Consider the following 26,028-nt stretch of genomic DNA (forward strand, 5'->3'; position numbering starts at 1 on the left):
GTTGTCCCCGACCGCCGCCACAGTGGTTTCCACGGCCGCCACCGCGTTGGATGTTAGTCTGCAGTGCGTGGCTGGCAGCACGTGTGGGGGTGCCCCTTCCTTGGCCACGAAAGGAGCGAAAGGCACCCGTTTGCTGGCGCGGGGCCGAGAGGCCCAAGGACCTGGCCATAGCCCTGGAGTCCTTAAAGCGCTCAAGCGCATGGTCTGCCTTGTCGCCAAAAAGGCGACGGCCATCAAACGGCATGTCCATGAGGGTATTCTGGACATCGGCCGAGAAGTTGGCGGACCTCAACCAGGCGTGGCGACGTATCGCCACCGTCGTTGCCATCGCCCTGCCCAGTGAGTCGGTAGTATCCAGCCCACACCGGATGGAATACTGTGCCGCATCCCACAAGGGCTTGGCCGAGTTTAGCCTGTACCTCCATCGGGCATTCTGGCAGCACGTCCGCGACCGTGTCCCACAGGGAATAGGTGTAGCGGCCCAAGAGGCATGCGGTGTTGGGAAGACCTCAGTCCCAGACTCAGGGAGGAGAATACCTTCTTGCCGTATTGCTCATACCTCTTGGATTCCCGGTCAGGCGGAGCCGACAGGAATGCAGTATGGGAATTTGAAGCCTGGATGACCAGGCTCTCGGGGGTGGGGTGGGTGGACAGGAATTGAGGGTCGCCCAGGGCCGGGCGGTGGCGTCTGGCCACGTTCCTATCTACAGGCGGACCTGTAGCGGGCCTGGACCAAGTGCCCAAAAGAACGTCAGTCAAGGCCTCATTAAACGGCAGCAGAGGCTCAGCGAGCTTGACTGCGGTTTAAGGACCTCAGTGAGGAGGTTAGTCCTCACGGCCGCGACGGGGAGCTCAAGGCCCAAGGCCTTAGCTGCCCGCGTCAACACCACACTGAAGGTAGCCCCCCTCCTCCGTAGCCACGGTAGGAGGTGAGACAAAGCCAGTGTCTGGCGAGGTGTCCAGACCACTGGCATCCCCAAGTCCACCTGTCCAGTCCTCCTGGGACTGACACTCCCGTGTCAGAGGGTCCTCAGACCCCTCCCTACACTCCTCATCCCCCATCTCCTGATAATCAGGGTTGTCAAATGATGGGGCCGGTTCATTGAAGTAAAACTCCCCAAGCGACATCGAGAGTGGCACCGCCCCGGCGCCGGAACCGGATCGAGGGGGGCATCAGGGATGGCGCCGCCCGAAGACGGCGCCGGAGGTGACACCTGAGGGACCGGCGCCGGTGAGGTCGTCAGGTCAACCGGCAACGACCCGGATCCAGAAGCGGATCCAGCGGCGCCGAAGCACCCGCCGTCGTTGGGGCCAAATCCCCCGACCCGCTTGGGCCCCCAGACTGGTCCGCTGGGCCCAGAGGCGCCGCGGAGCCCGCCGGAGGAGTGAGGGACCTCATGGCCATGAGGAAGCACTCGATCTTCTCCGGCGTCGCATGCTGCCCAGGGACCGGAGGGTATGGGGCAGGTTGCGACGCCCGCGACTCCGACGGAGCCGCGTGGGCGGTGTCACCCGAACCCCCGGCCACGTCTTACGAGCGTCGGGGGGAGTCGGAAAAGCGATGACGTCTCTTCGACTTCTTGTGCTTACCTGACGACTTCGAGCCTGAGGAGTGATGGCGACTCCCGGAGCTATGATGGCTCTGACCCCGCGACCGGTCCCTCGACCTCCATCCGGACCCGGACCTCTCGTTGCGCGGGCCGACTGCCGGAGCTCGAGCCGCTTGCGGGATCGCTCCCGCCTAGCTTTGGAAGTCAGGGCCCGGAGCAGGTCTTGTCGTCGTGGTAGACGCTGAGACAGTGGTCATCAGTCGGTCGCAGTCCTCACAGGGTTTAAAACCTGGCATCCCTACCGGCACCGTTCGGAGTAAAAAAACTCGAAAAATGATCAAAAGGGATCGTAAGAAGTTTAGTCAAAAAATGACTAAGATACCACTTTTTCCCGGATCTGCGCTGCTGGTGCGGAAAAAATAATAACTGACGTCAGCGCGTGGAGGCGGCGATTAAGTACTCAGACGACGTCATCACGGCGGCCACGACGCCGAGGACGGACGCGGAGCTGCAGAAGACGCCTACCAATGCGCAAGGGTACTGCTACGCAAACATTTCCGGATCCAGTCTGACGCCTGGGGATATTCTAAGGTAAGGAATCTAATACTAACCTGTTTCTTTAAGATTAAAGTTATTTTTGCTGGTACTCCCAATCCTGTTTTAACTCGCATAAACATCACACACCACTTCTTCATCTACACTCACTAAATCTCTCACCCCCACAGCACCAAACTGCTATTTGGAAAAAGATCTCTGCCAAAGTGCCCCTCATCGGGAGCCAGTTAGGCAATGCAGCGTCGTCCAGACGAGGAGCAGCCCGATGATGAAGCATAACACCCAACTGGGTGTGCGAAGGCATTACATTCCAAAGAAATGGATTCCCATCCCTTTGACTCTGTAGCCTACTGTCCTTTACATATTGCTCAATTCTAGATCATTCAGGAACAGCACAACTTTTATTTTCATACCCTCAGGACTTTCCTAGCCTGCCTACATTCATAAGAATTGGCGCATCTGCAGGTCAGTCTCTCAGTTATTTGAGTCTACAATCATAATTTATTGGAAGCATTAAACTTTTCCTCTTGAATCTTATTTGGAAAGCTGCAGCTGCTAACTTTATGCCCACCCAATCAAAGTAACTTTCTATTACAAGTACAAAACACCTTAATTACAGGAACACCACAAATTACAAAACAGTATACATTCTCATTCAATTAGTCGTGAAAAATTCAAAAAAATTATGTGTGCCTGGTAGTGTCATGCAGTATTTATTTATTTTTTTGAGGATTATTTTAGTTTCTCTCCGAAATTACTTATTAAAGAATGTTAGATAATATACTACGAAAAGTACACTTACTGTTGCCTTGTCAAGAACCTTGACAGAATTTTCATCAGCTACTTTGTGTTTTTTTAAGGCTTCTTCTAAAGTCCAGAGTGGTAAAGTCTCCCATCTTCCAAATACAACAAGATCTATATCACTTTAGATGGAAAGAAAAAGCGGCATTTGTCACACACTTTTTCCAACCAAAGTACAGCACTTTCTATTTTTACTCATGCTATCAAAATATAGAATGAGCTGTTCAACCTTACAGTTTTTCCCAATCTTTTCTGGTAAGAGACTTGTATATACACTACACATCGCTGTAATCAACAATGAGATTTGAGTTCATTAGCCAATCAGGGCTAAAACTGGTTGAGTATTTTGTGAAGTTCCCTTCAAGGCAAGATGTATAGGTGATTAGAAGGTAGAAAATGAATACAGGACAAACTTTTTTTGCACATGTAAAGTTGCATCATTTTTACATGTAGAATGTGACTTGACAGGCGAAGAATGGAGAGGATTTTGGGGAAAGGGGGGATTCCTCCTCCCTCGCATTTATGCTTCTCAGTGATATTTATACAATTTATATTTGATACCATTATCAGACTCATTCCTCAAATCAATACAGTTCCAAAGTCAGCTTACCACAAAAATTCAGTGCATCATTACATCTTGAATTTTGGACTAGCACTTCTCCAGCCTACATCAGTGTGATTAATGCTGTATTCCAAGTCACACTATGCAAAATCAGTTTACAAAGTCCTTTCTTTTTCCACAACTCCCCATTACACAAAGTCCAAAACACAAAAGTCCCTACAGAGTGAATGGGTATTCCATCTTAAATAAAAGCTAAAGCAGCTAAATTAATCTGCAGAGAATTATTGTCCAATATCAACAACTGACTAGCTGGTGTATGCAACAAACAAAAGCACTGGTCATTGATTCTTTTATGTGTGAAGGGCCTATCTATTGATCGCCTTACCACAACACCTGTATGCAGAATCCTTGATATCATATTCTTGAGTAAGTTAAAAAAATATATATACTTTTCAGAGAAGGGGGCTGTCAAGGGACAGTTACGACACACAAAGCCAAGGAGCAGGGTGGTCAGTGGTATGCACTAAACCAAGTGGTCACATTACTATATGCACAAGTTACTTACCTTCGGTAACAATATATCTGTAAGACACAATAGTATTAGATTCCTTACCTTAGAATATTCCCAGGCGTCAGACTGGTTCCGGAAAGTTTTTGTCAGCAGTACCCTTGCGCGTCGGTAGGCGTGGTCTGCGGCTCCGCGTCCGATGACGTCTGAGTACTTAGACGCCGCCCTCGCGCGCTGACCTGAGTTCTGTACATAGCTTTCCGCGCCAGGAACGCAGAGCCATGATAGAAACCAACACTGGTGCCATGAAACTAGGGCCCTGAAAGGGATGTCCTTAACCCTAGATATCGGTTCCCAGAACGAGGAGGATGGGTGGGGCGGTAAGGAATCTAACACTAACTAATGTTTCTTCCAGATCTATTGTTACCGAAGCTAAGTAACTTGTGCATCTGAAAGAAACACGATAGTGTTAGATTCATTACCTTAGAATAGATGCCCCAGCAATACCAACCCCGGTGGTGCGTCTGCGAACCAAGCTCACACCAGAAAGTCCCAGAGAACGGAAGAAAAAGCCATCTCTCCGGACTTGGCTGTCCAGGCAGTAGTGCCTAGCAAACGTGTGCAGCGAGGCCCACGTAGCTGCCTGACAGATGTCCTGCAAGGGGACTCCCCGACCCAGGGCAGTAGTTGCCGCCGTGACCTGAGTGGAATAGGTGCGCCGCCCAACAGGAGGCTCCTTTTTCGCCGAAGAGTAGCAAACCTTGATGCCCAAGACGACCCACCGAGAGATGGTCAGCTTGTGCACCACCCGTCCCTTCTTAGCGCCAACGTAACCAACAAAGAGCTGGTCGTCCACCCGGAACTGGCGTATGCGATCTAGATAGAAGGTGAGGGCACGTTTTGGGTCCAGACGGTGGAGCCTCTCTTCCTCTTTTGAGGGATGCGGAGGTGGAATGAAGGTGGACAAGGTGATGGACTGCCCGATATGAAAGGCTGTGACCACCTTGGGCAGGAAAGAAGGACGAGTCCTCAAAACAACCTTGTCCGGATGGACAGAGAGGGAAGGAGGTTTAGAAGATAGAGCCTGGAGCTCACTCACTCTCCTGGCAGAGGTGATGGCAACCAGGAATGCAGTTTTAAGAGTTAGGAGACGAAGAGGACAGTTATGAAGTGGCTCAAAGGGAGCGCAACGCAAGTACAAGATTCAAGTCCCACTGAGGCATCACGAAGGGAACAGGAGGAAACATATGTGTGATGCCTTTCAAGAATCTATTTACAACAGGGGACTTGAAAAGAGAAGGCTGATCAGGAAGCCTTAAGAAGGCTGAAGTGGCCGATAGGTAGCCCTTGATAGTGCCCAGAGCAGAGCCCTGCTGGGCAAGAGAAAGAAGGAAGAAGAAAACCTCTGAAAGGGGGGCAGAGAGTGGATCCACAGCCTTTGCTGCGCACCATGCCACAAATTTGTTCCATCTGCAGGCGTATACCGCTTTTGTGGAGGGACGCCTGGCTGCCAGAATCACATCACAGACTTCAGGAGGCAAGTCAAATGGCCTCAACTGCCGCCGCTTAATCTCCACGCATGTTTGGTGGAGACTGGACAGGTTCGGGTGGAGGACCGTCCCCTGCTGCTGCGACAGAAGGTCCTCCTGAAGAGGCAGACAAATCAGGGGATTGACTGACATGCTGAGTAGCTCGGGATACCAGTATCTTTGTGCCCAGTCCGGAGCCACAAGGATGACTTGGGTCCGGTCTCGCCTGATCTTCTTCAGCACTCTGGGCATAAGTGGTATAGGTGGAAAGGCGTACAACAGACCGCAGCTCCACTCGTGATGAAAAGTGTCGCCAAGCTAGTGCCGCCTTGGGAATTCCAACGCGCAGAACTGATGACATTGCGGGTTCTCTTCGGTGGCGAATAGATCTAACCAAGGCTCTCCCCACAGCTGAAAGAGACCTTGTGCCACGTCCGAGTTCAGACGCCATTCATGATCCATCATGCACCAGCTGCTGAGTTTGTCCACTCTGGCGTTCAGGGAACCTGCCAGGTGTTGAACCACCAGGGTGACGCCCTGGTGTTCCAGCCAGGTCCAGAGGCGCAGAGCCTCCTGACAAAGGGTCCACAACCCCACCCCGCCTTTTTTGTTGCAGTACCACATGGCGGTGGTGTTGTCCGTGAACACCTGCACTACACTTCCCCGGACAGAAGGAAGGAATGCCTTCAGTGCAAGTCGGATCGCCTGCAGCTCCAGAAGGTTGATATGGAGCCGGGACTCCGCCGGAGACCAGAGGTCTCTGATCTCTGCCTCTCCCATGTGGCCCCCCCATTCCAGGAGGGATGCATCCGTCACTACTACGTGCTCCGGTTGGGGTAGGGAGAGATGTGTCGCTGACCCAATCGCGGTTTGTGAGCCACCACTGCCACTGACTCGCAGTGCCCTCCGAGATCAGGACGTGGTCGGACAGGTTGCCCTGATGCTGTGCCCACTGAAACTTCAGGTACCACTGCAGAGCCCACATCTACCACCTGGCGTGATGTACCAGAAGGATGCAGGAGGCCATCAGCCCCAGGATCGGCAGCGTCAATCTGACCGAAACTCGGGATAAAGGCTGAAAGATCGGAACCAGAGCCTGAATATCCCGAACCCGCTGTTCGGGGGGATAAACCCGAAAGTGCGCCAAGTCCAGAACCGCTCCGATAAAAAGGAGCTTCTGAGAGGGACACATGTGTGACTTAGATGAGCTGCGACCACCGCCATCACTTTCGTGAACACCCGAGGGGCGCTGGTAAGGCCGAAGGGGAGCACGGTAAACTGAAAGTGCTCGTGGCCTTGTCAGGGTGGGCCTCAGCTAGGCCTACCAGTGCTAGGGGTTTGCCCTTCTCTGCACAAGTCCACAGACTAATAGGAGAGAAGTTGTCACGGAAACTGGAATATAAAACAAAGCTTTAATTAATAAACCTTATGAGGTGGAACCAATTCACACCACACCCTTCGGTAGTCTATGAAGTAGCACACTGAACAGAAGGAGCATGGTCCTTTTATACCCACACAGGAGCTCAAAAGAAGGCAGTACAAGTACAGAAGAGAAGGGTTACATACATAAAAGGTCATACAGAAATGCACAGTCAACAGTAGGGTGGAGCTAGCAATTGCTAATTCTAGTAAACACATCCTGACAGTTACACACTAAGGACAGGTGCATGGACAGTCACAGTCTCCTCTGCGCATGTGCAGAGCCTAAATATAGTCTATCTATAAGCAGAGTGCAAGCGTAAACGACAGCAAGGTAGGACAGAGCACATGGCAGACAAGATGGCTGCCGAATACAAGATTTCTTCAGCTAAATGCTAACCCTGATCGCTGCCAAATTACAACAGCCTACCGTGAACCGCAGGTAGCAACGGTGGGCCGGCAGGACGGGGATGTGGAAATAAGCGTCCTGCAAGTCCAACGCTACCATTCAGTCTCCAGGGTCCAGGGCAGCTAGGACCTGAGCCAAAGTCAGCATCTTGAAGTTCTCCTTCCGGAGGAAGCCGTTGACGCTCCGGAGGTCCAAGCTAGGCCTCCTTTGGCCTCCTTGGGTAACAGAAAGTAGTGGGAATAGCTACCACGTCCGACTTCTGGCCTAGGAACTCGCTCAATGGCCCTCTAGGCCAAGAGAGCCATTACTTCCTCCTGCGGAAGTTGCAAGTGATCCCCCGACAAGCGGTGGTACTGCGCTGGCATGGCTAGAGGGGTCGCCTCCAAGGGGAGGTTGTAGCCCCTCCGGACAATTTGCAGCACCCACCAGTCTGACGTGATGAAGTGCCAGAGGGGGAGGTGATGGCAAACCCTGCCCCCCACTGGCGTCGAATGGGCCTGAAATGCCGGACTAGGAAGGCTTAGAGACAGATGCTGCGGGGCGGATGTGGACTGACCCTGCCGTTGTCCCCCAGAACCGCCACGGCGGTACCACGTCCGCTTTGAGACTGGTTCTGCGGCCTGTGGCTGGCTGGATGAGTGGGGGCGCCCCTTCCTTGGCCACTAAAGGGGCGAAAAACAGAAGTTTGCTGGCGCTGGCCTAGGCGCAAGGACTTCGCCGTAGCCATGGAGTCCTTAAAACGCTCTAGCGCACTATCCGCTTTGTCGCCAAAGAGGCGACCGCCATCAAAGGGCATGTCCATGAGCATGACCTGGACATCCCTCGAGAAGTTGGCAGACAAAATGCAAGAGGTAGCAAACAGTACATTACAGGAGGAAAAAGTGACATGTGTGCAAGTTACAAAAGCGTACAAGGTACAATATTATTGTATGTCTCAGATTTTCCTGCTTAGAATAATACCTGCTTTCTATCACACGTAGCTTCGGAATAAATAATTCATTAGTGGGGTTTTGAAATGGCACAGACAAGACGGTATTAGTTAGCTGCTCTCTTGGCCCTGCAGGCAGGGGGAGGCATGTTACAGAAGGAACTAGAGCAGAAGGACCATCGTCGTCGCGGGCCACACATCCTCCTGGGTGTCTCCTAGCCTATCCTCTCACTATGTGTACATGGCGCCTGGCCATTGCTTCACTGGGGGCCACTGGGCATGTCAGCCACTGGCGGGTTGCACCACTGCCAGACCAGACAATGTGGCACTTGCGCAAGTATCAAAAGCAAACACAATGCAAGAGGTAGCAAACAGTACATTACAGGAGGAAAAAGTGACATGTGTGCAAGTAACAAAAGCGTACAAGGTACAATATTATTGTATGTCTCAGATTTTTCGGCTTAGAAGAATACCTGCTTTCTATCACATATAAAACCATTGTTTTCCTCTCTTTTCTGCGTGGCCATTTGCATGATCTGCGGTTACACTGATCCCATCAGTGCCAGCACCACCCTTGCACTGAATGTATTAGTTGAACGTCTTGTCTGCTAGGTCCACTGGTGTTCCATTGGTTATTTGTATGCACATAACTTTCTATTTATGCATTTTCAGCATTTCTAGTGTGACAACAGTGGCAGCATGTTTTCGAGCACTTTTACCCGTGTATCTGTCGCAACATTGGAAGGTTTTGCACTCGTTTTTCTTTCTTTAAGCACTCTGTCCTAACATTGAGTTTGCACCTGTCTTTTTCCCACCAGCCAATTAGTATTCATGCAGCCACACAGGGTCTTTGGGGTTGACTCAATTAAAACTTTGGTTTATTCCTCTCTATTTTTTGTTTTGCACAGCCGGTTTAAACGCCTGTTACTCATGTTTCACTGCTCTTCACACTGGGTTATAACCCTGATTATTCAAGATTTTGGTTCTTCATTAAGCCAGGTAACCAAACAGGTCTATGGGAAAAAGAAAGTACTTTTTGCAGCATATGCTTCACAAAGTGGCTTGTAAAAATATATGGTGGGAGAGCACACATATCCGTGAAACTCATTAAGTGCATGCTGTTCAAGAATAAAACAAAAACATTGAATTGTTTTTTGTTTTTATTTGGTAAGATTTTAGGACCACATCTACGTCTCCATGAAATATGTACCAAGTGCTTTACCTAGTCATGAAGTATTGAGTCCTGTCACACACTTTAGGTCAGTGACTTTTTGGGAGTTTCATGTTGCTCAACTGGGTGTGATTTCTGATATTTATGTTTCCCTCACCTGCTTTGCTTGATTTTGCTTGCGAGAAAGTGTTGCTCATATAATCATTGAAATGTCACTCATAAGACACTAAAATTATAAAAATGTCACACATAGCAATCTGAAACCTTGGCAGCTCTGTACTTCTCAGGAGACCCGTTGACTTTAAGAATCCCACACATGGAAATCCCAAAAGATTTGGGGACATTTGTGTGACGTTTACAAAGTGGAATGAGGTGTTAGGGTACACTTAAGTCAGAGTTTTTCCATCGGGGGGGGGCACCATCCCAGAGGGATGCCTTCAGAGGTACCTTTAGGGCAGCAGCCCCTGGGTCTGCACAGAGAAGCTAAATTACACCACTTCAAACCTGTTTGTAAATATTTGGGGAATGTATAACGAAGTATGTATTCATTTGTAATGTGACTTTTCTGTCATTGTTTCCTTTCAGTCACAGATCTTTCAGGCAGCCCTAGAACACAATGTAAAGTGCTTTCTGTTTATATTTGCTCTTTAAAGTATGCACAGATAAGTGCTGAAAATACAGCTTTCGGTGGCTGCTTTTTTTGAACCGCCTGGAATTTTTCCCAATATATCAAGGTGGTATCTTAACCAATGGAGTCAGCTTTGGCATAGGAAAGATTTATATTTTGAATACAAATTTAAAAAAGGTACAGAGTGGCAGTACAGAGTATCCCAGGAGCCCTCCTTGTTCTGTTCCAGATGCCTTTCAGCTGCACATATTGTATGAACCTTTTTGATGCAGTAGATCAAGTGTTTTTTCCCAGTGCTTTTTTGCCCTGGCCGTCCGTCTGTAATATTGGGCCCATATCGAACAGTCAAAAAACCACGATTAAGACCTCTGAAGTTGAGATTCAAAGGCAGTGCAAGTGTCTCACAGTGCCCGTCACTGGGTCCTAAAGTTGTTCCAAAATGCATGCTCATCCAATCCTGCGCTTCTCTGAAAAGTGCACATTACATTAGTCACATGTGCCAGTTGTGATTCTATGCAAAAGTCCAAGGAGGAACTGCACAGGTGTTGAAATATTAACATGGCACAAGTACAATAAAATGTGTGCTTACAGGAGAGTGGGTGTATTGTGTATGGGGGATATTGAAGTGAAGGAGCCTCAAGGAAGTACATGCAATCAATTTAACAAATTAAAAAAATGGAAAGCTAATGTGGTCCTGCCAGAAATCAAATTTTTAACTGCCAGATCATGGCCATCTTACTAGCCATCAAGACGTCAACTAATAACTTGAGAACATGCAAGTAATATTTCTTAAACATTTTCTCTTCATTGCATGGAAAAAAGCTACTTGGTCGCTAGGCTGAGGACTCCTATTCAAGCAGAAGAAACATCTGTGGAAGTGAATAAGAAGGTACGCATTTGTTTTTGAGTGATGGGTGAAGGGGCAGTGCTGAAGTTTGCCCTCACTAACCTTTGAACAAGTAACTTGCAGAGCCTCATCGGTGGTATACAGCATATACATACTGCAGCAATTTGGGGAGCACCTGCTTAAAGCCTGGATGAGCTGGAATTACTTTTTTGCCACAGAATTATGCTTTTGTCCAAATTTATTTTATTTAAAACATAAGATTTTTTTTTTGCAACTACAAAGTTAAAGACCTCCTGTACCTCATGCAGCTGTAAAATCGCAGCCATTTACTATTCATTAACATGCAGCTTCAAATTTTGTATCTTAGGTTAAGCAAGCATTTGATATGGATCGTTTTCTGCTCCCAAAAGATGGTAGAGTGCTAAAGCGAAAGGCTGAAACAGAAAGCGACGGAGAGAGAAAAGCTGCAAAAACAAGGAAATAGGATTCCTCCTATTTGGATATTGGTTTCACCTGCATTGCTGTTAGTGGAGAAAGTAGACCGCAGTGTGTGATTTGTGGTGTGATCTTAGCTAACGTCAGCTTGAAGCCAACCAAACTAAGGCGTCACTTTCAAACAAAACATGGGTCTCTAGCAGGAAAAAGCAGAAATGTTTTTGCCAGGAAGTTGACAGAGATAACCCAGCAGAAAGAAGCTGTGAAACAAATGGCTAATACTCCTGCAACTGCATTAAAAGCATCATACCAAGTAGCATACCACATTGCTAAAAACAAAAGGCCCTTTGTAGATGGAGAAAAGGTGATCCTCCCAGCATTGCTCGACGTAGCTAGGACAATGCTTGGTGAAAAAGCAGCAGAGAAGTTGAAAAGTATACCCATCTCAGGTACAACAGTTTGCCGCCGCATCGCTGACATGTCAGAAGATATCCAGGGACAGCTCATAGCCAGGTTGAAATCAAGTTTGTTTGCTTTACAGCTGGATGAAGCAACTGATGTGTCAAAGGATGCCCATTTAATTACATGTGTGCGTTACTCTTATAAAACACTTGTATTAGAAGATTTTTTTATTTTGCAAGCCAATCAAGGGGCGGGCAACAGAATCCGATTTGTTTGCCATGATCAATGACTTCCTGAATATCCATGGCTTAAAATGGGATAACTGTGTTGGAATCTGCACAGATGGTGCTCCTTCAATGTGTGGTGCTAGGGCTGGCCTAAAAGCTAACGTATTGAAAGTGGCTCCACATATTCTTTGGACCCACTGTATGATACACCGGGAAGCCCTTGCTGTTCGAAACATGGACAGCGAACTCGAGGATGTGCTGAATTCTGCTGTAAAAATAGTATATTTTATGAAGACCCATCCCACAAGAGCTCGTCTATTTGCAATTTTATGTGCAGAAATGGGAGCTGAGCATGATGGCTTGCTGTTTCATACAGAAGTGCGGTGGCTATCCCGGGGTAAAGTGCTGTCTCGCATCTTTGAATTAAGGAATGAAGTACGGCAGTTTCTTCTGTGTTTGGACCCCTGCAAAGCAGAACAACTATGCAATACCCGCTGGCTTGTACTTCTAGCATACCTTGCTGACATTTTGGAGAAATTAAATTCCCTGAATCTGTCTCTGCAAGGAGCTGACATAACTTCTTTTAACATGAATAAAAGAATAACTGCATTCAAGAAGAAGCTTGAATTATGGAGAAGACTAGTTGAAGATGGCCTGTTTGAGCAGTTTCCATGTTTAGTAGATGCTCTTGCGGAGACTGAATATGAACTTCCAAGTGTTGCTGAGGTAATAAGAAATCATCTGACTTCTCTCCGGGACAGTTTGCAAAAGTATTTTCCGGAGGACAACGATCACTTAAATGACTGGGTCTTTCAACCATTTCTGGCAGAGGTGGCAAGCCATCTCCCAATCCGTATGCAGGAAGAACTGATTGATCTCCAAAGTGACCGCCTTCTGCAGATGCATTTCAGCAAAGTCTCACTGGGAGAGTTTTGGCTGAAAATGTCTGCAGAATATTCAGCGTTGCGAGACACAGCCATCAAAGCTCTCTTGCCTTTCAGCTCGTCCTATTTCTGTGAGATTGGGTTCTCAGCACTTACGGTACTAAAGACTAAGTACAGTTCAAGACTGGATGTGGAACACAACCTGAGGATGGCAGTGGCAAAAATCCATCCGCAGATTGACTGTCTCTGTGGCGAAAAACAGGCACACCCGTCACATTAATGTTGGTGCTGTTATTATAAATCTGTCATTTGTAAAACAAAGCATCCTATTAAAAACAATTTACGCACATGTTATCTTGGAAAATGTTGTTTTGAGCTGTGTAATAAGCCTCTGTGATTTAACCACACCCACTCACAAACCTACAGTTAACTAAACTCTTATTGCGTTGAAAATTATTTACCGGATATGGCCCGGGACACACGGGTGGCGGTCAATTATGTAGTGTACCAGATTCCAGACATTTCTGTCAGGTGGTGGGGGGGCCCGACATTTCAAAAAATGAAACAGGGGGACTCAACCTACAAAAGTTTGAAGACCTCTGCTCTAGAACCTTCTCCTCAGAAGCTAAGGCCCTCAGATTTTCGTAGCACAAGAGTGACAAAAGAGTGGATGAGGAGAAGAGAGCCCCTGAGGGGAGGAAGGGTGGGTCGCATGTGAATCTATGAAAGACACCAGTACCGGAGAACCACAGTTTACAGGTGAGTAACTTTTGTTCTTCTCCAGTATTGGGGTGTCTTTCATAGATTCACATGCAAGAATAGAATAGCAAGCAATAGCCAATATATCCATAAAAGGTTACAACTGTAATGCATGAACATATCGCATATTTAAACAAACACTATTAATGGTACACTGATGCGAAAATGCAAAAATCTTTTATGGCAGAAGGAGGGAAGCAACAGAGGCTCACCTTACTTGAAAAAATTCAGAAGCACCGCTTGACCCACAGCAGTGTCTGCGCTGTCAATTACCTCCAGACAGTAGTGCCTTGTGAAACATACGTCTGCTGGACCACGTTGCCACTCAGCGGATCTGATGGAGAGGCACTCAAGTGAATAGGGCAGTGGAGTATGAAAACTGCCCTTGTCGAGTGGGCCCTCACCGGAGTAGGTAAGGGTTTGCCCATCTTTGTATGACAAAAAGAGATAGCTGATGTCAAACCATGGGGCAATGGTTTGGTCACTGGATGCACTAAACGCATCCGCTCATACACAAGAAAGGTGGTCTAGTATGCGAAGGCAGCTGTCCGTTGTATGTAGAATTTAATACATCGTTCGAAATCTAAAGAATGTAGAGTGAACTCAGCTGAAGACAGAGGGTTTGGAAAGAAAGTTTCATAGGATGACTGGTTCATAAAGGTGAAAGTCAGATAGAACCTGTGGTATAAATATTGGATTGGTGCGCAGCACCAGAGGGTCACTTGGAAGTTGAAGTGAAATATATTTGATGGTAAAAGCTTGAATAGGACTCACATGTCGAGAAGACGTGAGAACGAGTAGGAGGGAAACTTTCCCTGTTAGAAATGTTGAATCTGAAAATGGATTGGTTGAAAAGAAGCTTAGAGAAGCTGGGCTAATACGACGTTGAGGCGCCGAGAAGGCGGGGAACGCCCGATGGGGGGACACATCCTGTAGAGGCCCTAAAAGAACTTGCGAATAATCCGGGAGGAATAGAGAGACCTGAATCCATCATGGCGAAAACAAGAAGTGCAGTCAGTACTTTTCAAGACGAAATGAGAAAGGGGCTGACTTTGCCATAAGGAGAAAAACAGGTAGGGTTTGCTCTGGTGTAGCGTGCACAGAATTGATGCAGACAGACTCGCACCAGATACCAAAGCGTTTACATTTTAGTTTATATTTCTAAGTAGTGGAGGGGCTCTTGCGTTCGCGAGAAACCTCCCTTCAGTCTGCGGCAATGCACAAGAGAGCAAATTCAGATGGCACATGTTGAAACCACAAGCTGGAGGCATGAGGAATGCGGATGGTGAATCCATCCGTACTGTACTATCAGAAGGTGTGGCAGAGGGCAAAGCGTGATAGGTTCGCAGCAAGGCAGTAGGAGGAGACCCATGCACCACGGTCGGCGAGGCCGTCTGAGCACAAAGAGTGGGATGTGACATGGTTAGAACCTCATTGTCCGCTGGAGACGAGGCACAAACAGAATCGGCGGAAATGCAAATACTGTTGACGAGTTCATCAAATGCAGTTCCGCACGATCTTTTGTGGGGAAGGCAGATTGCATAGTATAGGCATTTGCGGTTGAGAGGCGTTGTAAACAGATCCAGGGCTGGTTGCCCCCCAGGCATAAGATGTGGTCCAGGGTCCGTTGGTGGAGATCCCACCCGTGGTTGTCCTAGGCGGATCCGCTGAGGGAGTCCGTCATGACGTTCGAGACCCTTGGAACATGTATTGCAGAAATATCAATGCGATGGTGAATGGCCTAGTCGCAAATGTATTGTGCTTGTTTGGGCGACAGTGATCGCGTACCTCCTTGCTTGTTGAGATAGTATATAGTGATAGTATTGTCTGTACACGCTAACACTGATTCCTCTCGCACTAGGAAGCGGAAGGCTTTCAGAGCCAGGAAACTGGATAACCGCTCCAAGCGGTCAGTGTGCGACGTGTGTTGGAAAGGCATCAATCGGCCTTTGATGGAAAAAAACCCTGAAGGTGCGCTCCTTAACCTTCCGGAGAGGCATCGTTGGTAATGGTGAGCGGTGGAGCGTCCGAGGAGGGAGCGGCCTGCTGCGACACTTGGAGTGTGGGCCAACCAGCCCAGCGGTGTCCTCATTCGAAAGTTAAATTAGATGTCGTCGAATGAGCCGGATAGCCGTAGCCACCCCTTGGCTAGCTCCTCTAGCATTTTCTCATGTGTAATCTGCAGTTGGGAACCAACTGGATGCAGGTGGAGGCCTTGGCCAGAAATGTCTTTGAGGATCTACTGAAGCTGACCATTTTTGTACGTAGAAAAACCACCATGTGGGAGATGCAGGCCTGTCGTTCGTGTGAGACAAACACCTTTGCTAGGCTTGTATTGATTGATGCTCCGAGAAATGTTCATATCAGAGCTAGGACTAGTTGGGACTGGTCATAAATTTTTGAAAATTAGGTTTTTGAAACAGTGACTGACAAGTCTGGGTGTGCTGGACTGCCTGTTGATAAGAGCGAGCCCTTATGATACGGTAGTCTAAGTAATGATACATTTGTATGCCTTGCAGACGTAGACAGGTAGGTAGGACCTTGAATTGAAAAGGTTTGTACCTATTGTAAAGTGTAGCCACTTCCTGTGCTGTGGAAGAATTGGCACATGAAAATAGACATCCTGGAAGTCGAGTGTAATTATAAAGTCGTTCCGGCAGTAGTACTTCAGGACCTTCTGGAGGTAGAACATTTGAAAAGTGTGCGCAAAGATCAAAAATCAGGCGCCTCCTTCCTGACTTGCTTATTGATGAGGAACTGAGAGTAAATCCTAACTCTGTTGTTGGAGATTCGGAACCACTGTGTAACAATATAGACACTTGTGCAAACGACTCGCGTAAATGAGGAGGTAGAGGTCCCCCTTTGAAGGTGTAGCAAGAGGGAATTTGCCAAATTCTAGAGCGTGCCCTTTCGACACAACTATTAGAACCCCCAACAGACAAATGGCATCGTTGACCAAATGGAATAAAGGAGAGGGCGAAATTCCACAGTCCGCCTTATTGGGATGGATTAAGGGTGGGTTCTAAGGCAAGTCGTTATTTCCTGGAAGAATTACCTCCTGTATACGAGTTGGAGTGGAATAATGCAGATGGTTCTGATTGTAGGAGTGATACTGGGTGGAGCTCCTTGGAAAAGAGGATGTGGAGCTGCAACCTCGGGCACCACGAAAGGGCTACTTTCTGTACTGGAGAGAACCGAAGGCGCGGGTAGTGTCTGCAGTGTCTGCTCAACATGTTGGCCAAAGAGGGATTACCATTAAAAGGTAGATCCATTATTTTAGTCTGAACCTATGGGTGAAAAAACTGAGCGTTCTACCAACCTTGTCTATGCAATACTGCCGCTGCTGCGAGCTTTCTAAAAACTCGGAGACGCAATGTGCACTGCACGATTTATTGTTTCTGATGCACTCCTCCCATTCTTCCACAGGATCCTTGAAGCGTCAGCCGAGGAGGATTCGGGAATAAGGGCTACCTGTGCCAACATGCCAGACTACCCCAGGCAGCGGTACCTGCCCAAAATGGCTAAAGATTGGCCTGCTGAAACTGTGGTTTCAGCCATTGTCAGGTTGTAGTTGAGAGACAAGACAAGCAGGTGAATTGTCTGGCGTTTTAAATATTGTGTTCGAGGCGTGAAAGAACCGCCAGCGCAGACCTTGGGCTCAGGAAGAGCCAAAGACCTCTTGTCAAATAAAAGGTATCAGAGAAACTGAATGAACTGGTGTCCGTATTTAATTGTAAAATCAAAGAGAAAAACGGTCTGCTTCTTTCCTCGTGACGAGGGGAAGATGAAAGCGAGCCGCCGTTCTCTCCATGAGGAGGTTTGATCCTCCACTATCCCCCGGAGGGTAATGTAATGGAGATTCAGGTGTAAGAGAGGGTACAATTTCACCATGTAACAGGACATGACAGCCTAGTCGTCAGAAAAACATAATTCTGGTCTTAAGGAATCAGAGGCTGAGAGTCTGTCAAAGTTTTGTCAGTCCAAGAAATTATGCGTTGAGTAAGAAGCCATTACGCCATCACATTGATGTAGCGGAAAAGCAGTGTACGACTAATAAATAGGCTACAAAAGCACCGTTCATATAGCCAACTGGCAACTAGGTTAACCGTTGACTGGGTCAACCGTCGATGAGGACAACCGTAAACGAGGCCATCTGCGTCAACACAGCTAACTGGCGTCAACGCCAACCCTTGAAGAAGCCAACCGTCGACGAAGCTTTCCGTCGTCGGCAAAGCCCATTGTTGGACAAAGTTGATGAAGTAATTGCTGAATTGTAACGTCTACGGAGCTGACCGGCGACGAGGCCACCGGCGAGGAGCACACTATCGACGCAGCTCTGTCGTCAACGAAGCCAATCGTGGACGTAGCCAATGATCGACGAAGTTTACCGCCGATGAGAATGACTGTCGAAGTACACCGTCGACGAAGTTTACTGTCAACGACCTACTGCCGACGAGCCCACTGTCGACGAAGCGGACTGTCGCCAATGGGCCAACCGTCGACGAGGACAACCGTCGACGAGCTTCATCGTCGACTAGGCTTACCATCGACGAGGCTGATTTCATGGTCAGCGATGGAGCCACCGTCTACGACGAGGCCACCGTCGACGGGCCAACCATCAACGAGCCTTATCGTCGACGAGGCCTACAGTCGACGAGGCATATTTCACTGTCGTCGATGGAGCCACCGTCTACGATGAAGCCACCGTTGACGATGAAGCCACCGTTGACAACGAGGCCACCGTCGACGAGCCTACCGTCGACGAGAGGGCACTGTCCTCGACAGAGCCACCGTCGACGAGATGGAAACTTAGAAGTAGAAAATGGCCTTTAGACTCGTCGACACACTCAACATCGTCGTCGACGAAGTGACGACGGAGTCTTTCATCGTCGACGGGCATGTCGACGAGCCCGCCGACGGACTGGCACCTTTCTAAGTGTAAAGGTGGCAGTAAGAGTCTGAAAACACCAGAGACCAGGTCCCGTAGGGGTGTAGGCCAGCAGACTCCGTGGGGGAACAATATCCAGAGGATCCTACTTCATCCTTGGAGGCCAAGAAGAAGGAATCTCAGCTCCACATCCACGCTTAGAGGATTTAGCATGCCCAGAACAAACACTCACCATGTCAGAGACAGGGGTGACAAAGTCTACAACTCCTGTAGCCACATGAGGAGACGGGCCTCTCCGCTCCCAAAGGGCCTTTGAGAAAAAGGTTCCACAGAACCTGCGACTCCTCACCTGAAGTTCAGAAAAAAGACAGGACTATCGAGAGGGTCCTTAGAAAAAGGGCGAAGTTTTCCACAGGCGAAGCAGAGTTGAAAATAAAGACTTCTTTGAAGAAAAGTAAAAATACTTGCAGATTGTAGAAATTTTGAAGAAAAAACTGAGCAGAGCTCAGGGAGACTCCCTTCACACGACGTGCAGTAGAAAATCTGAGGGCCTGAGCTTCTGAGGAGAAGGTTCTAGACGGTGAGATAGCCTGATTGGCTGGAATGTGGCCTATCATAACGACATGGATATGCCAGTAAAGTGATTCTCCCTCAATGCTTCCTTATGTGTTAATAATGTTCTATGGTACTTTCAAGCACTCTATTATTATAATTATTACTATGACATATATTTTTATATATGTGATTTTTTTACTACTATTTTATGTACCGTGGGACTCCCACTCCGACGACGGGGAATATTCAAGTATGTGTATCTATGAAAGAAACCCCAATACTGGAGAATTATAACATCACTTTCAATAATTTTAAGATCATTTGGTACTGACCATTTTACAATGCTATGTGGTATATCACTAGAGGGAAGTCATGGGGCCACATCACAGTGACTTCACCCCTGATCAAGTTACTGAAGTATAGATCTACATTACTAAATCTAATATACATTACACAAGAGAATTTTTTTCATCAAGTGATTCTTCTTAACATGGTCTGATTTCTATTTAGTTTTGAATAAAGTAAAATCCTTTCGTCACATCACAGAGCCCTTATATTAATTTATTATAATCGATTAAGTTTAAAATAAATAATGCTTCATTAAAAGTGCTGTAAACATGTATTGGAATGGTGCACAATTATCTCAATCTGAGTTAAAGAAATTAGATGTAGTACCATATTTTTGAAACAAGGTAATGCAGACTAAGTATTGAAAAAATTAATAAATAGGAGAAGTAGTAGCAAAAACGGCCCGACTCGCAGAATAGGGCAGTTTGCGACCGGAAAAATGCATTTTGGTATATATTATACCCAAATTGCTATTCGGTAGCATGTTACCGAATCGCAGTTTGGAATTGCAAATACATACGGATTCAATATTAGTAAGGGGCGTGTTAAGGGCCTCCCTTCCTAATACAGAATCATAGTGATATGTAAGAATGTTTAGCGACCGAAATGCGGTTCCTAAACATTCACATTTTACCACCTACATTAAGTAGGTTTTAACTCCTACCCACAGACCACTACCTGCTCTTAAAATAATGGGAAAAAAACTTCTAATTTTCCTTTTTTAAAAGCAACCGTTTTCCCTTTAAGGAAAGCAGGCTGCATTTAAAAAATAATGTATTGCTTTATTTAAAAGCAATCACAGACATAGCAGTCTGCTAACCCAAGTAGGCCAGCATCCCTGTGATTTCAGCTATTCCTCATGGGCCGCAAATTGCAACCTACCTTATTAGTATTCACTCTGGAATCGCTAAATTAAACTCCATGAGCTTCATACATTGGTAATAGGGATGACCTAATTGCGATTCGCAGAGAATCTCAATTAGATAATAGTTATTCCCAATATTGATACATCTGGCCCCTAATTACTGCTTTGGGCGTATTACCACAGATTTACACAGCACCTCCAAATAAATATCCAACTAATTAGGTTTAAAGTCAAGTCATTATCTACAACATTATAGCCCATCATGCCAATGAGTCAACAATAACAAAGGTAACCTATAAAGTGCAGCCCTTTTTTGAAATCTCGATCACTCATTAAAGAGGGTAAAACACCAATAAACTGAAGCAAGGTGCCAAAGGCCTTAATGTAACTGCTCCACAGTTGAGTAACGGTAGATGCTAGGTCTACAGCACTGTTAACGAATTACACCTTTGTGCCTCGAAGCGATGGCACCACTGCTAGCTATTTACTGACTGAAAGAAAGGTTGGTTACAAGGAAATTGATATAGACTATTGAAAACGCACGAGTAGGATTAAGATTTGTTTTCACAATGTAAAACAAGAAGCAGTCAAAACAAGTGGCAGAGACAGATTTACATACAAAAAAAACAGGCCAAGAACAGCTAACAAAGGTGGAGAGACTGTATAGTGGCAGATTATTCAGTATCAGATAGGTAGGCTAAATAGACTTGTTTATATATTTTCTTAAAAACATAGATCATGATTACCCATCCTAAACTTCATTATAAGATGGCAGTAAGTACTACACACGAAAATAGAAAATTACCATGCATAAAACATCACCATACTTTCTTTCCTATGGCAGCCACAGTAAAACACTTGAATCGGTCGATCTAGAGCTACAGACATACAAGGAACTGGCAACATAGCTGTTACGAGGCGACGGATGCAACAATTAACTCATGAGGTGTGATTTTCAAGCTCTATTGTACGCACATAACAATCATAGACCTTAATGTTTCTATAAAGCAGCTTTTACGGCGTAACTTATTAGTAAAGAAAGAGTAAAATTTGCTAACCTTGTCGGTAAATAGAGTCCAGTTTTAAAGCTGCCAAATATTTTCACCTAGAAGACAGAAACAAATATAAGAAATGCTTACATTTGATCGGCACATGCTTTAGAAGACAAATGGTTCTAGAAAGACAGAATGTCTCTTTAATCTGTGATTTTTAATGAAGCAGAGTGCTGCCGAATAACACTTATTTTTTTCACTGCCGCCCTAAATAAGCAGGAAAGCCATTTCCTAGTAGATGTGTGTATTATGACATTTAAGAACTACGATAGTTTACATGTTTTGGCTTATAAAGTGAGAAACAAATGCACCTTTTTGTACCTCATTTATTTTCGATTTTGTGCAATACAGTGCAGTAGGTATAACCTTGGGTACAGACAGATATTTCGGACAATCCTATTACAGGAATTTTGCACCATGACCCAGTACTTGCAAACAAAACGTAAGTGCACCAAAAACTAACTGAGTCTTAGAAAAAGCATGTGTGTCATGTGTTTCGATGTAATAATGTTTTAGTATGCCTGCAAACTATCCGTGGCGCAAGTTGCTTGCTAGTAAGAAAGAAATGCATAGTTTATGATTAGACTCAGAATTAAGTGGATATGGAGCAATGAAAAACAAAAAGTTCTTATACTGCAGATAATGCAGGTAAGTAATAATTCCAAAATAACCCATTTAACTTTAAAATACATAAGAACTAACTGAATAAGAGAGGATTTCTGCCTCCTCAGAATCTTCAATCCCCCATCACTTTTAGCTCGGGATAGGAATGTGCTCCTTACAGCATTTGCGCAGCAGGTCTCAGTTACAGTGAATGTATGTCGGCAAGCACATTCCTCCGTGTTATGTAGCACATGCCGTCTCATAGCTGCCTAAGGCCCAAGTATGAATCGCCTTAGAGAAGAATGACTTTACTGGTTTCTCCATACAACCGTCAACATATCACGATTTTCAGAATTAACACAAGATTTTAAACCGCGATTAAACAACTTTATATCATATTTTTATTTTATTACTTTGATCGTTTTTTAAGTAGGGAAGGAAGAACAGCTTTTGTACCCTGTGGCCCACCTGTTCTATACAATTCATTATTATTATTATTATTTCAATCATACAAAATGAATAGAAGTCATTTTGCCGGTTTGAATGGAGAATTATAAACTATTCTCACTCGCTAAGAATTCTGTACAGAATTCTGCTTCACAAATGTGAGGTATCGAAAAATATAAAGTACGAAATTTACTAGCATCTATGTAACTGAATACTCGAACAAGCATTTTGCTTCAAATGCACAAAAAAGCGCCAAATAATCCTTTTAATTAATTCACTTTTCAATTTTATAGACTGATAAGCACTCGACCTCCAGCCATTCAGAACACAGTTACACATGGATGGCTACCGTTTGTATGTAAAAGAAAATGAGATGATGCCTCCATTGTTCTGGTTAGATCACACTTTCCGGAGAAAAGGCATTTTTTGTTTTGCTAACAACTCTGGCGCCATTCGATAAATGTGAACAAAAACCTCCACCAATAATACTCATCTTAATTGGGTTTGGCATGGCATGTTTCATGCAGATCCTACTGGCAAGGGCAAAAAAAACAAGCATTAGAAATGCAATCGGGCTCGGATTTATTTGAGTTTGAGCTAATGGCATTGTAAATGCCAATGTATTGTTGCTATGTGTTATGGAGTGTGTTCATGTGGTGTGTACTGCCAGTGATCTCCTTGTGAGTGTGAGAATATTGCACCGTTACTGCCTGTGATGTCCTTCTTGTGAGTGTGAGAAGCTTGCACCTCTGCTGCCTGTGGTCTCCTTGTGAGTGTAAGAAGCTTGCACAGCTGCTGCCTGTGATGTCCTACTCACTACTCTGCACTCACTACTCTGCACTCACTACTCTGCACTCACTACTCACAGTACTGGTAGTACTGGTGGTGGTGGTACTGATGCTTTCTGATTTAAATATTCAAGCAGTACAGCAGTGTCATCCCTCTTAGACTAGGAAAACATATAAGGACATTGCAATGGTGCACAACAATGACATTTTTTCCCCCGCAGCGCATCTGGGCACAGCATAACAGAATCCAAGGCAATTATACAGTCCCTGCGAGTGTGTACGCCATGGATTTCTTCAACAATGCAGAGGCCTTATTTAAGGCATGTATGGACAGCTTGGTCCCCCTCCTCACCCTATTCCATCCTACCCCTGCAGTAGACCCCATGATTGCCTTATATTCGAGGTACACTTATGTGGTTGAAATATGCACATAGTTTGATCGTAACATTGAATACCCCAAAAAAATCCTCGCAATGGAGTTAATAATGGTAACTCGGTTGTCTTTCAGATGTACAGAAAATGTATTTAAATAAATACTGTTTACAAAGATATCGCCCCAGTGGGAGCAGGTTTTTTTTTAAACAAATTCCAGTGAGCAATATATTTGTGGACAAGATTAAATACACAATATGTATACCACACAATATTGTCATAACAATAATATGGCAACAGACATAGTAAATGTACATTTACCTTGACAATATATGGATAGCCAATATTATGGTCAATATATGGCTGTAGGTCGATATTTTCATCGCGTTGTTGTGGAAAAGTAAATGTTGCCATGTTCTGTGTCCCTACGTGTCCTCCATCCTATGCTGTATGTGCATGATTAATATGCATATGTATTCCCCATGATCGATTAAAGACGCAATTACAGTTGTGTCCAACTCTAGTATGCCAGTTTCCAGTTCTCGTGAAAGCTACGAGTATTAGGCCTATGTAAAGCTATGTTGCCACGTTTCTCAGTGTGCACGTTATTTCATTGTAAAGTCCCCGTTTCTAGGCCTCAAAAGGGCCCGGACTCAGATTCAGCTCCTGTCTCCTGAACCCTCTCCGAGGAGCGATACAGCCCCCACCTATATCCCTGACCCTTCACTTACTTCCTGCCTCACAGTGCCCGGCTCGGCCTGGCTCTGCCTCCAGTCTGCCAAGAGTATGTTATGATTCTAGTTATCAGTCCAGCCCTCCTTCTCTGCATTCCTAAGCTACTGAATCGCATCAATAGTTTCAGTCATCGTCTAGCCTTTACGTCTCCATGTAAGAGAAATACTGTATTTATTCAACACGCACTACATGTAGAATAATGCATGCACCAGTCTTAGTGTCTGTTAGCCTTTACCCTGATAACTTTTGGATTCTATCAACATGTTCTCTAAACATCAGATACTAGATAGTGTTTAGGTACATGTCGCTCTGACTCTCCAGACTTCAGTCTCTGCTCCTAGCGCAGAAGTCATAGCCCCCAGCTTCTCCTAGTAACACGTCATTGTCAGTTTGCGCGCACCACTAGGTTAGAGGTCCCGGCTCCTTAGGTAGCCCCCTCCATGTTTCCGCCCCATTTATGACATATTCCGTTACGTTTACATCACATGTCTATGTATACGCCCTGTTCACGCCTCTTGTTACACCTCCTTTCTGCCTTATCTCTCGCGACTGTTACAGGCCCCACCCACTGTTACGCCTACTGTATGTATTGTAATGCAATTGTTTTAACTATATATACTTGTGTACTGTTATTAAAAGCCAGCGCGCTCATTCCAGCTCCTGCCCGACAGCTGTCGGGGCCCCCCTGTTGGCTAGCCATCCCAGATCTTGCCCGTGCAGGTTGTCCTGTTCCTGTCCTTTATGCTGTATTAAACCTGCAAACTCCTACTACCTCGAATCTTGACTCTTATTTATTGAGCTATCTGTTATTGTTATATCCAGTCAAAAATAGAGGTATTATTTATTTATTTACCACATAATGGCGCCCGAATAGGGACTTGCCCTTTCCCCACGCGCCGGTGAAGCCACGCAAGCCCCCTGATCCTCTGCAGCCGTGACGGAACCATACCGTGCACGTGCAGATATTTCTGCTTCAAGTATCCCTCAGGCCCACGGAGGAGACGGAGGTTGCGGTCCAGCATCCAGACGAGGCGGTGGAGGAACGCGGCGAGTCCCGACCAGAGCCCAAGCCGAGAGTCCAAGGTCCGAGGTATCCGGAGGCCCACCCGTAACAGAAGTCCGAAGTTCGTCCGTCCGGCGTCGTAGCAGTCCAGTCCAGTCCGAGGCCTTCCGTTCTTGCTGCGCGGTGAGTACCGTTGCTGGGGTAGTATCTAGACAGGGTCAATTGCATTGTCTCTGGTCCGTGGGTTTGGGTACGCAGATCCAACACGAAGTGTCCACTTAGGTGGATGCGGGTCCTGACGTGTCTCTTTATGAGACCGGTGTCGTGTATTTCTATAGGTTCTGAATCAGTCCCCCTATTCCTGACCCTATTCTGGTTAAACTAACTATCAAGTTAACTAACAGTCAGCCCATGAGGCAAGAAAACCCCCATGATGCAGATACCGTTATCTGACGCAGTCACACTACGGCACAGGAACGTGTTATCTGATTAGGTCATAACGCTTGAGATCTAATTAGACAAGCGACATTCCTCCAGCCCCTGATAAGGCATACGACGTTCTCATAACAAATCAAACCTATGACAACCTGGAAAATCCGTGCGGCCATTGTTTTGATTTCACAGAGAACTTTTGCAAAAGAATGTGCTAACGAGCAAGTCGTATGACATCTTTATTGACGTACCTATGTCCATCCTTACGTCAATCTCGGCACCTTTAAGGTATAAATATTGCCGACCTTGCCCTATGCAAACACACG

At 46.2% G+C, this 26,028-nt stretch overlaps 1 protein-coding gene across 1 annotated transcript in view; it reads right to left on the reverse strand.

The window, feature by feature from the left end:
• Nucleotides 1-26,028, reverse strand: part of TENT4B (terminal nucleotidyltransferase 4B) — a 338,706-nt gene that overhangs the window by 187,172 nt on the left and 125,506 nt on the right. Inside the window, exons 3-4 of the mRNA XM_078670099.1 lie at nt 21,329-21,375; nt 2,908-3,028 (exon numbers count right to left, since the gene is read on the reverse strand). Coding sequence (XP_078526225.1) covers nt 2,908-3,028; nt 21,329-21,375 — 168 coding nt within the window. The remainder of the gene's footprint in view (nt 1-2,907; nt 3,029-21,328; nt 21,376-26,028) is intronic.

This window comes from Lissotriton helveticus, chromosome 12 (genome assembly GCF_964261635.1).
Source record: "Lissotriton helveticus chromosome 12, aLisHel1.1, whole genome shotgun sequence".
Taxonomy (NCBI): domain Eukaryota; kingdom Metazoa; phylum Chordata; class Amphibia; order Caudata; family Salamandridae; genus Lissotriton; species Lissotriton helveticus.